The sequence below is a fragment of the Diabrotica virgifera genome, chromosome 3 (assembly GCF_917563875.1).
Source record: "Diabrotica virgifera virgifera chromosome 3, PGI_DIABVI_V3a".
Taxonomy (NCBI): domain Eukaryota; kingdom Metazoa; phylum Arthropoda; class Insecta; order Coleoptera; family Chrysomelidae; genus Diabrotica; species Diabrotica virgifera.
In genome coordinates this window covers 29,914,272-29,927,386 of record NC_065445.1, presented here as the reverse complement: position 1 = coordinate 29,927,386, position 13,115 = coordinate 29,914,272, and the positions used below count along the sequence as shown (strand labels likewise).

Genomic DNA, 13,115 nt, shown 5'->3' with positions numbered 1-13,115 from the left:
TCTTTCTTTAATTTCTTTGTTCATTCTGCCCACACATTTTCGAGGGGTTACGGTCTGGAATGCGGGAAGGCCACGGAAGAACATTAACATTAGTTTATTCCAACTATTCTCGAGTAATTCTACTCGTATGCACCGGGCAATTGTCATGTTGGAAGATGAAGTTGTTATTAAGGAATCTCTGGATCACTGTTGACTAGGTTCATTATTTTGTCAAGAATATGTTTGTAAATATAATCCTGTAAATTTTTTCTCTATATGAGAAAAAACGCCCGGACTTTCAGTAGGTGGAATTTATCTCCAACTTATTTATCTCCATACGTTGACCGAAAATCCCTTACTATTTTTTAATGATCAGTATAACTTTAATCAAACCTATGATTTCTTGGCCTATAAACATTTATTCGACCATTGCCATATGACTGAAAAACTTTTTCATTGGAAAATAACAACGTTGGCTTAAAAGTTGTCTTCCCGGTTTATGAATTCATTACAAAATAATATAACTCGTCTCCTCTTGTGACGACTACTTTTTAAGTAATATTTTTAGACAGATTATTTTAACTGTTTCCGAGAAAATCACAATTATTATTATGCAGTTCCCAGTATTATGCTGGGGCCACAGTAACGTTAACGTCTAACGTCCATTATCGCATTAATTAACACACCAAAAATGATGGAATAAACTGCGCATTAAAGGTACTGGCCACACTTATTTTAGCGCGCAGTCAGCAGAAAACGCGTTTTTTAATCCAATAATTGGCTGGTGTTATGCAATAATGTACTAACCCACAAAAAGTTGTTTGGGAGATAAATTGATTTAAAACTTAAACTCAAATAAGAAATAGACTATTGATATTTATAATTTTATTTATTTTTTAAATTATAAGATACACAACGAAAAGATACTACATTCTAAGATTATACAGATAAAGTGTCAAATTTGACAGAAATCAGTGTCAAAAGCGGGTTAGGACATTTTTAAAAATCTACAATTATACCTTAATAAAAACAAGCAAAACTGATCTAAACACTAAACTTTGGTAATAATCATTTAATTTAAATATGTTTTTTGATCTAGTCCTCAAGAAAACTTTCGTCAATGTCAAAATCTAACTCGCTTCCTAGCCCTTATATATCCTCTTCAAAGTTGGCACTTGGGGTTAATATATTTTAAGGCTTTTATTTTTTCTTTAGATGAAGGTTTACCGCTTGGCCACAACAATGGTAAGTGTAATTCCCGTATATTACATTTGCGGCCTTTTCCATGTTTTTCAATATTAACTTCAGTATACCCTTCCGCTTTAATATTATATTTCATGAACAAAGTCTTTGGTTGATCTTTTTTAGTAGAATTTCATGTATTTTTAACCAACTAATATTTTGTTTATTGATATCAACCTCTCTGTTTGTAACTGCGTTTATTAAGTTTACCACTGATAGCATATCCTCTTTGTCATTCTATTAACAATAAATTTATTTCTGTTTCTACAGCCTTTCATAACGTTGATATAGTCTTGATCTGTGTATATTCTTTCGTTGGTTTTTAATGCACATTCAACGTCTCCGAAATGGGAATCATTGGGTAAAAAGAAATGACCCGACAATAAAAATTTTAATTGAATAACTTCCAATGAGGGATGATTTTGAAAAATGTGCATTGATATTAGTACCAATTTTATACTTCTGTTCTGGCCGCAGCACGAATCTGACCACTTTAATGTAGTAACTGGAGGTTTAACATTTTCAATTATATACTTACGAAGACAAGACCCGACTTCCTGGGTTCCTCGGCCAGCTTCATGCTCTAACCATACATTAAACATCACTTTTCCTGTGCTTCCTGGTGGGTTAGAACACTTTTGCTTATTTATACATTCGCCACATATAGCATTTGTGGGTTATTATGTTTTCTCCTAGATGTCTATGAGAGCGCCAATCAACTTAAAATATTTTTGCTTACTGCAGTACACCTCATATGGAACCTGTTTCACTAAAATCTCAATTTTGTACGAGGTGTGGGTTAGGACATTATTGCATAACACCGTCCAATTTCAAGAAGGAAGTCGGAGCTGCTACGCTCTTATATTTTATGAGTGTCAATTATTATTTTATGAAGTTATTATTTTATCAAGGGATCAAGCAAAAACCAAGACTCAAAAGAAGATAGTGGATGATAAAAATGCACAGAAAACGAACACGGTAATGACATCAAATGCAAACCAGCTTGTTCTATATACCTCATTCGTTCCCATGCCAGATTTTAACGATTTTTTGTATTTATTTAAATGGTGTCCTATAGTATCCCATCAGGGTGTCTTTTTTCATTTTCAAATCTTCTACCGTCGCTGGAAAAGATAATGATTGCACAATTTGACGCCAAGCGTCACCATGAACACCAAGATTTTTAGGGATTTTTGTCGGGGATCCCATAAACAAGGTTTTTTTTCAAAAACTGTTAAAAATTGAATTATTTTCTCATTACTCCACTCAATTTTCGTAGAGTAGTATGTACCTATTTCACAAAACAAATTTTAGAATAAACTAGAACTTGTTGAAGCAATGCAAGTGTAGCTACAACAACGCGATAAGTACCGGAGGCATATTTACAGACCCTAGCGTGTGTAGACACCAGGGTGTTGAAATCAGTTAGGGTTTGGAAAAACAGTACATTTACAGATGCTAGCGCGTGTTGACACCACGGTGTTGAAATCGGTTAGAGTTTGGAAAAACAGTACGTTTACAGATGCTAGCGTGTGTTGACACTAGGGTGTTGAAATCAGTTAGGGTTTGGAAAAACAGTACATTTACAAATACTAACAGATTTGGACACCAGAGTGTTGAAATCACCTAGCTTTTTTAGTGGTTATACATGCATAGATGGTAACGGCTATTGACATTGATTTTATATACCTACTGCTGTGGAAAAATATTTAAGTGATTTAGGTATTAATAAATAATTAAACGTTGTTGGGATACAAACAATAATATATTAACACAAAAGAACATCATAAAAAATGTTGTTCTGAAGCTACCTCCTTGTGGCATTTTTATAATTAACTATTTAGATGGGAAATAAGCCACAATTAAATTGAAAAAAATAATTTTATTAATGTTTGGACCTCCAAAGCGGGTGTCGTTGTCAAAATAAATACAAAATACTACTAAATTAAACAAAAATGTTGTTGCTTAGTAAAATATTCTTCTAATAATTTATTTAATCTGACTCATTTATATCGGCAATTCAGACATATATTATACATTTTAAAGTATTTTTTAGTAAGCTACAACATTTTTGTTTAATTTAGTAGTATTTTGTATTTTGAAAACGACACCCGATTTGGACGTCAAAACGTTAATAAAATTATTTATATAATTTTGGCTTATTTCTCATCTAAATAGTTAATTATAAAAATAATACATATTAGATTAATGAGCAGATCCATGCCCTTTAGCGTTAGGTTGGTTCTCTGTGATGTTTCTCATCAGGTTTCTGCTTCTTTTTTTCCTTTTGTTGCCTCGGTTTTGGAAAAACAGTACGTTTACAGATGCTAGAGTGTGTTCACACTAGGATGTTGAAATTAATTACGGTTTCGAAAAACAGTACATTTACAAATAACACCAAAGGACAACATAAAAAATAATGTTGTTCTTGTGGCATTTTTATAATTAACTATTTAGATGGGAAATAAGCCACAATTGAATTGAAAAAAAAATAATTTTATTAACGTTTCGACGCCCAAATCGGATGTCGTTGTTAAAATACAAAATACTACTAAATTAAACAAAAATGTTGTGGCTTAGTAAAAAATACTTTAAAATGTATAATATGTATATGTCTGAATTGCCAATATAAATGAGTCAGATTAAATAAATTGAAGACCTAAGTGGAAGAAGGAAGTATGTAACATTTTCTAAAATTTTGAATTTCTTAGTGAACGAAGGTGGTATGTAATTTAACTATCATATTATGCCACTTTTACTGTACCTCTAAAAAGCTTAATAAGAGATATTCTAGTGGATGAAGGAGGTATGTAACATATAGAATACAATTCTTGAATGGAAGAATTTTAACTCGTAAACTATTAATTTTAGAGAAAAATTACTAAAGACCTTTTTTGTTTCCAATAATCAAAAGAACCTAAAATAATGTACACAGGCTCAAAAAATTGTTTTTTAATTTGTTTAATTTTTTTATATAAATGTAGCTAAGGCTAGGGTAGCTATTAATAAAAAAGGCGAGGTAAACGGAAGAAGAAACGCCAGGTCGAAGCAGAAAGGCCAGGTCGCAGAAGACCGTCATGGCTTAGAAACCTGTAAGAATGGTTTAACAGATCCTCTGCATCCCTTTACCGAGCTGCCATTACAAAATTACTATAGCCAGTTTGATAGCCAACATGAACATAGCAACATGAAGAAGAAGGTTATTTTGTGTTCAATTACATAAATTTCTGTAAAACTGAATATAGAGCATTATTTCATGTCACATACACTCTTCATCCATTCAGATAAAGGATAGTTATACAAACTAAAATTAATGGAAGAAGGTGGTATGTACAGTTTTTATTTATTTTTAGAAAAAATACTAAAAATCAAAACAAATTATCAACATTATATGTAAAGGAATGCTATAGCAATATGAATAAAACCAAATAACACAAACAATATTTTCATGATAAAAGTAGAGGAAAAAAACTTTAACTGCCCATATCTAAAAGGTAGGCTTTGTAACATACCTCCTTCTTTCACTTAGGTCTTCAATTATTAGAAGAATTTTTTACTAAGCAACAACATTTTTGTTTAATTTAGTAGTACAGTCAAAACCGCTTATTGGAATAGCCTTTGTGCCAAGTAAAAGTATTCCTTAAACCGGGATATTCCGTTAAGAGGTATTCTAATAAGCGGGTTCGACTGTATTTTGTATTTTGAAAACGACACCCGATTTGGGCGCCGAAACGTTAATAAAATTATTTTTTTCAATTTAATTGTGGCTTATTTCCTATCTAAATAGTTAATTATAAAAATGCCACAAGGAAATAGCTTAAGAACAACATTATTTTTATGTTGTTCTTTTGTGTTAATACATTATTGTTCATATCCCAACAACGTTTAATTATTTATTAATACCTAAATCACTTAAATATTTTTCCACAGCAGTAGGTATATAAAATCAATGTCAATAATAGCCGTTAGCATATGCATGTATAACCACTAAGAAAGCTAGCTGCTTTCAACACTCTGGTGTCCAAATCTGTTAGTACCTATTTGTAAATGTACAGTTTTTCCAAACCCAAACCGATTTCAACACCGTGGTGTCAACACGCGCTAGCATCTGTAAATGTACTGTTTTTCCAAACCCTAACTGATTTCAACACCCTGGTGTCTACACACGCTAGCATCTGTAAATATGCGTACCGGAGTAACTCTTTTGTAGTGTTGAAAGAAATCGACACCCGATCTATCGCCTAACGTTTAACGGCATTAATAATAGCATTAACAAATTAGCGCGCTAAGTCATGGTTACACCTAACGCGTTAGTCAAATAACGCGTTAATTAACGGCATTAGACGTTACTGTGGCCCCAGCATTAGAATTACAAACAATAAAGAAACTCGTAACGCAAGACTTCTTTCCACTTTTATTTCGACGATTAGAATTAGAAACAATTTAATTTAAAGGTACAAATTATAAAGCTAAATATTTTGTGTAATCTCACTCTTCCAATGTATATCTCTTTTAATTCTTTTGATAACGGATTTAGGAATTTAAAACCATATTGTTATGTTCCCTCGTAAAATTAACTTTTTTTGTATTTTTTTTTTCCAGAGAAGGTCTTGTGAATTAATTTCATTGACATAAACTAAGTACTTCAGATGTCACAGAAAATAAAGAAAGTTAGAATCAGCAGTCTTTGGCAACTATTTAAAAATTACTTCCTCTGCCAATCCATTGTTAAGAAAATGAATCGCCAAGAGGGTTTCCTACAGTTAATGGAAATTGGTGCTACATATAAAGAACTACTACAGAATCAATAAAGCCATTTACTGGAAGAAAGACGAAAATAAAAAGAAAAAATGATACGAACAGAAATGAACAGAACAAGAATATAATATTACATGTATTATAAAGCCCGTCAGATAAAGACGTACACAATTTAATCTGCTACAAAAAATCTCTTCTGAGAACCGCAGCTAGAAGAACACACTAAAAAAACGAGTCAATACCTACAATAACATTTCTATGTATCTTGTCGTTTTCTCATTACTGAGGATGGAATTTTTCTCCGATCCTCCTAACAAACATTCTTCATTAGACTACAGGTTTCGCAATTCAGCTATGGAGACTTGCATAAAGAAAGGGGAGATCAAGTTCAAAAAGCAAATAAACTGGTAGGACTCCTTAATAAAACTATGTGGCAAAACCAACAAATTATTAACACTGAGATTAAGTCAACAAATTATAAGCCACTGTAAGACTAATAATTCGATGCCTCAGAAGCCAAACGGTGTAAGTCAATAAGTATTTAAAATAAGATACTAAGATATTTCTGACAATAGTTGCAGAAATATCAGTAGTTATTAAAAACAAATATACTGTCTATTTTTATCATAATATTGGTAACATATTCATAAATACAAACAAGGAACTAATAATATTATTACATAATATAATAATAAAATAAGTGTGAACAATATCATCGAGCCTCAACAGAAAGGATGTGCTAAGGGTTCCATGCAACAACAATGTGGTGGCGAAGCTTAATCATCTGTTGTATATGGATGATTTGAAATTCATGGCTTCCACTTGAAACCAACTAAATAGATGAGATGCTAAGAACTGTAGATTCCTTTTCAAATGATATTAGCATGCACTTCGGACTAGACAAGTGCCGTGTTTTAAATATAGTCAGAGGAAAAGTACAGCCCGGAGGATTCGATATGCAAAATGGTCAGAACATCGAGTCCATGCGTAAAAAGGATATGTATAAATATCTTGGAGTAAAGTAAGCCCGGAAAATTGACCATAAGCAAATGAAAACTAAGATAACTACTGAGTTTATACGAAGGGTAAAACAGCTGCTTCGTTCACACCTTAACAGTAGAAATTTGTTTAAGGCACTAAACACCTACGCATGTTCCGAGCTTAGCTATTTGTTTGATATTGTTAAGTGGACAAAAACGGACATAGAGAATCTTCAGCGAAAGGTAAGAACACACCTCACAAAGGTACAAAAACACCATCCTAAAAGTGCAATAGAAAGAACAACATTACCACGGAATCTAGGAGGAAGAGGACTTATGGATATAGGTGAGCAATTTAATACACAAATTGCTAATTTAAGAACTTATTATTTTCGCAGTAGATGACACAAAACCGATCAAACTGAGGTAACCAGAAATGCGCATAAACCACCTCACTAAAGACGAAAAAATGCGCATCTGGATGGGTAAACCTCTGTACGGGCGACATCCCAATGAGGTCAGCCAAGAATATGTCGACAATACAGCGTCGAAGTATTGGTTGACATCAGGAAAGATGTTCCCTGAAACGGAGGGTTCATTACTGGCCATCCAGGATCAGATTATACCAACCAAAAATTACCTGAAATATATCATCAAAGACCCTCAAGTCCAAAACGACAAATACCGATATGGTTGCCAAACCCAAGAAACCATCCAACATCTTACAGGGAGCTGCCAGGTATGTGCTGCAACTGAATACAAGGAACGGCATGACGCAGTGGAAAAAATCCTTCATCAAGAGATAGCTATCTAGCTGGGACTTCTCCAACGGACCATCTTCCATATTATCAATACGTCCCTGAGCGTATGTTTGAGGATGGCAACTACAAGCTATACTGGGACCGCACTGTGCTCACAGACCAAACAGTGGCACATAATAGACCAGATCTTGTACTAGTTAATAAATTAACTAGACAAACAACACTAATTGATGGGGCGATACCTAACAACAATAATCTACGTAGTAAATTTACTGAAAAGATCGCCAAGTACAGAGACCTGGAAATTCAAATACGAAGACAATGGAGAGTGCAAAGTATCCAGGCGATACCTATAATTTTGTCTACCACTGAAGTCGTTCCGAAGAACCTCCTCGAAAGCGTAAAAAAGCTGGGTCTAAATAAACATCTTACAAGACCATGCAGAAAGCTGTACTACTCGCAACGGCCAGATTTTGGGAGATACACTTGCATACGAAGTCATACCTAGAGGGCTCGATAACACGGAAAGAGTCCCACCAGAGCTCAATCCTTTTGATACCGTAGGTATCTGGGGTGAGTCAATTTTCCCCTTAGAGAGAGTGTGAGCCGTATGGCTAAATCTGGATAATAAGTGTTATAGCTCATAAGTCATTTTTAGGTAAAATGTGACTTACACCGTTTGACTTCTGAGGCATCCAATTATACAGTATGTCCCTGTAAGTTGTATCCATATGGAAAACTTTTTTATTATTAATTTTACGAAGAAAAGTTATTCTTCATAAAAAGCTCTGAATGGTCCAAAACCTACGATTCAACCATCAAATATCGAATTTTATGAATATTATACGAGGTATCTCAAAAAGTTTGATTTTCACTCAAGAGTAAAGTAGCTTTATTTTTCACAATGTTGAAAATTGCTATCATGAAAAGTTGATTGGAATTAAAAACTATATTTTAATATGCAATTATATTCTAATAATTGAAAAAAAAAATTGTTTTGAAAAATTATGGATAACTAAACATTATTTTCAGTTATTTTAATTCTGATAACTCTTTTATTATTAATTTACGAAAAAAAGTGATTCTTAATAAAAAGTTCTGCATGGTCTAAAATCTAAAATACAACCATCTTATATCAAATTTTATCAATTCTATACGAGGTATGTCAAAAAAGATATAAAAACCTTAAAAATAAAAAACTGGAGAAAAAAAGCACGAAACAGATCAGAGTGGAAAAGAATCCTGGAACAGGCCAAGACCCAGAAAGGGCTGTCGAGCCAATGATGATGATGATGATGTCAAAAAAGATAAATTTAGGTCAAAAGTAAAATACCTTTATAGTTCAGAATATTTCAATTAGAAGGATGTAATTACATATTGAAACATAGTTTTTAATTCTAAATAACGATTAATTCTAAATAATAATTTCATAACAACGATTTTCGATATTGTGAAAAATAAAGGTATTTTACTCTTGAGCGAAATTCATATTTTTTGACATACCTCGTATAAAATTGATTAAATTTGATATAAGATAATTGTATTTTAGGTTTTAGACCATGCAGAACTTTTGATTAAGAATCACTTTTTTCGTAAATTAATAATAAAAGAGTTATCAGAATTGAAATAAGTGAAAATAATGTTAGTTAACCAGAACTTTAAAAAAAAAAGATTTTTATGCATCAGAAAAAAACACCCGACACAGTCACAACACAAAGACTACTGGAAACTACTCTGAGATATTGAAAGGGAAGTAAAAACACTAGAAGAAAATGTAAGGCACAGTGTATAAATGAATAGACAATAAATAAAAGGAATGAAATAACTACATAAGCAGTATGAAGAGAGCCGTGTGATCAAAATAGCAAGAGACAATAAATGTCCAATCGGTAGAAAAGCATCAGACGACTGCGCAAATTCTGGAGTGACAACCTTCCATAAAGGTATCAATTCGCCAATCAACATGAAGAATTGCTTGTGAAGAGGAAAAAGAAGAAGAAGAAGAAGAAGAAGAAGAGGAAATAGAAGAAGTACTCCTTTCGAGCTGTAGACGTAAAAATTTCTTAAAAGATGATTTCTATACCTAAAATAAAACAACTACATTAAATTTACCCAAGTAAACATGGCTAGAGTATGACATGTAATTATTAAGCAAAAAATGAAAGACAAATATCAGATTTTGGCATTGTTGAGGTGAAAGTAGAAAAACAAATAATTACATGGTTCTGCGAAAACGGTAGTATGGGTAATTACCTAAAAACGTTATGATACGGCAAACAGCAACATGAGCAGTGAGACCAAATCCAGGCCAGAGCAAGATTAATCATAACGTGTTATGTAGAATCAAGATCATAAACATCTAAAACCAAAATAGTACTAAAAATAAGAGAAATGTTAATATTACATAAATGATATGTCGAGTAAGAGTTTATAACTCAAAGATAGTATTAACGGTGAGGAATTTTAGCTATAATTTTCGGTTTCAGAATTGCAACCTGAAGTACTATTATAAAGTCGTCAAAATAGTATAAGCGATACATTATTCGACGCGCCTCAGCAACATAAGAACAAAAATATATACTTCCGGGTTTTATTCTAAGTCGAGCTCGAATAATTAAGTCTGGTTTTAATGTCATTTCCGGATAAAAATAATTAAAAAGTACGAAGTCCAATTGATTGTTTTTTAATATTTATTTCACTTTTGGTTCTTCTTTTACCTCTTATAGTACGTAGATATTTCATATCTTATGTCTCTTACTTATTTCTTTTATACACTTTTAGAGATATCAAACCATCCAACAATAACCTATCTCAACCAAAAGGGCTTCTGCAAGCTAGCTGATGATTTTCTCGACGACCATGCTTACCAAAAATTGTTTTCCGATGAAGACGCAGAAATAGAGAGTATCTGTCCAATTTCAAAAGGCGACTATGTTATTAACGAACTTCGAACTGATTTTGCAGTGTGGAGAATACATACTGAGATGTTGGGATACAAGAAGTATCAGCTGGAGCTTGTAAGAGAAGGTCAACTGCTGCTGTGTCTGAAACTGGGGATCAAGGTTACTCTTAAAAGTTTGACCGAATATGACGAGTACAGAAATCTATATAAAGAATAACAGACGTATATGAAGCTAAATGTGAAAAATGTGAAATTAGAATAAAGTTTACTATTTTTGCTATATCAAAATAAAGTTGTTCTGAGTTGTTTACTTTTCTGTTTGTTTACTCTGTTTACGTAATATAAAAAAGGCTTGCATATATTTTATCTGAAAAAAAAGTATAACTGACACTTCTTATTTTATAGTTTCTCTTAGATCCTTCTGTTGTCGAGAACTATTACGTGTAACATAAGACAAATATTACAGCATTGCAATTGATTTAGAGGAATCGCTATAAGCTTTCTCAACCTAGTCACTAAACCGTACTAAACATGGCCGTTCTGTAATAGTCCAATCGGCAGCCCTTTTCCCGTGGAATTTTGAGAACCAAGGTCGATTTCTTTGAAAATTTCAATTTAGCTAGTAATTATAACCTTTGTCAAAATCTACCCTATGCGGAACTGCACTTTTGCCCTGGGGGTGAAAACAACCCCATCTAGTGGATGAAAATTTTTTAATCAAAATAACTACGGAACTCGATAGAGTAACCAATTCTGAGTAAATTTTGTTCTATAAAATTTTTTTGCAATATTGACATTTTCCAAGTTATTTGCGATTAAAACTAACTATGCATTTTTCACTGAAAAAACGTAGTAAATATCACATGAATAATCAGTATTTCTTAAGGACGTCAAAACGCAAAAAATATACAGGGAGTTTCATTTGAAATAAGAAAGTTCATTAGATTTCAGAAAAACGGAATATTTGACAACAATGTAATTACCACTATAATATCGGCCATATTAGAAAACCCTCACCCACCAAAATCTATCAAAATCGTTCTAGCGGTTTCCGAGAAATCACCGTGTTTCCATACTTTCTCGCTACCCTGTATATATAGTGCACTGGAATAATAAGTGTTACCCCCCCTTATTAACTTATTTATTTTTAGCACATAAGCAAAACCTTGGACCGGTCGATTTTTAAAATAATCATAGTATATTATAGCATCAATGTTTCGAACTTTACGCGATCCCTCTTCAGGTGACAGACATAACTTTGATTTTTGAAGATATTCTTCTTTAGCGGCGAATCGATTGAGGGTAAAACTTGATTGATCCCCGCGCATGCGCACACCGACAGTATGGTATTAGTGGTTATACGGGCTCTGATTGGGTGTTGAAATTTTGAAATGATCTGTCAATAATTGTTCAATATGGAGATTATCGGTAAACAAAAATATTGTATAATATTAGTTTTTATTGATGTGTGGACAGAAATAAAATCAAATTATAATTATAGTGACTTTTTAAATAGTTTTGAAAAGCCGCAGGTACGTAATTCTAAATGTTTCAGTGGGAAATACCTAATAGTTTCAATACCTATCTATTTGGAAAATGTAAACAAAATAATGTAGTTACCTATTAGTAGGTAATGCTTTAATTTACATAATATGATTACGAACAAACTTTCTACAAATCTTCATCTCATATATTGTTTTCTTACACTATATTTTGTTGTATTTTATTTCGACAAAAATCAAACTAATAATTTTATTAAATTCATATAAATTTATGGTGTAAACGTTTAGTTTGTGTATATTCCCACATGACGTACACGCGAATGTGGTCTAGTTTGAAATGCCGTCAGCTTTCGTACGGCGCGGTAGACGTGAAGTGGGTTCGAGCCCCAAGCAAGTTATTATTTTTTATTTTTTTTATAGACTTTATGATTGTAAGTATATTATTAAATAATTTTTGAAGATATTCTTCTTTTTTGAAAGTGGTAGATAAGAAAGTTAGTTTGATTTTTAAATAAAGTTTGTACAAATAAACTTTTATGTATATTTACTTCGTTCAAATTACCTATTATATAATAGAAGAATATCTTCTTACGTGCGTACAAAGTACACACACATTCTTTTTTAAACGGGAAATTACATCTTGTGACAGCTCATTTAAAAGCGTTTGAAATAGTGATTCCAAAAATGTATCACTTTAATCCTTTTTTACAGCGCAGGGGCAAAATTTTGATCGAATTCTTTTTAAACGCATTCATATTTTTTTTTTTGAATCCTGAGAAAGCTAATAAGTATTTTTGAAACATTTAAACGCAGAATAAAAGATTACATTATTACCGAGGGCTGAAAGTCTCTTAGAATAAACAAAAATTTCTTTTGAATGGTATATTTGAAATTAAAAATCATACTAAATTTTCTATTTTTCACCCCTGTGACTTATTCAAATAATCATTATAGAAGTTCTCAGGGACTTCAGACCATCGATAATACTGTA

The 13,115-nt window shown here is 32.3% G+C and overlaps 1 protein-coding gene across 1 annotated transcript in view; it reads left to right on the top strand.

Annotated features, from left to right (window-relative positions):
* LOC114324243 (uncharacterized) overlaps nt 1-10,932 on the top strand; it is a 29,232-nt gene extending 18,300 nt beyond the window's left edge. The window contains exon 3 of the mRNA XM_028272034.2: nt 10,502-10,932. Within this exon, the coding sequence (XP_028127835.1) occupies nt 10,502-10,839 (338 nt within the window). The 3' untranslated portion in view covers nt 10,840-10,932. The remainder of the gene's footprint in view (nt 1-10,501) is intronic.
* The last annotated feature ends 2,183 nt before the right edge of the window (nt 10,933-13,115 follow it).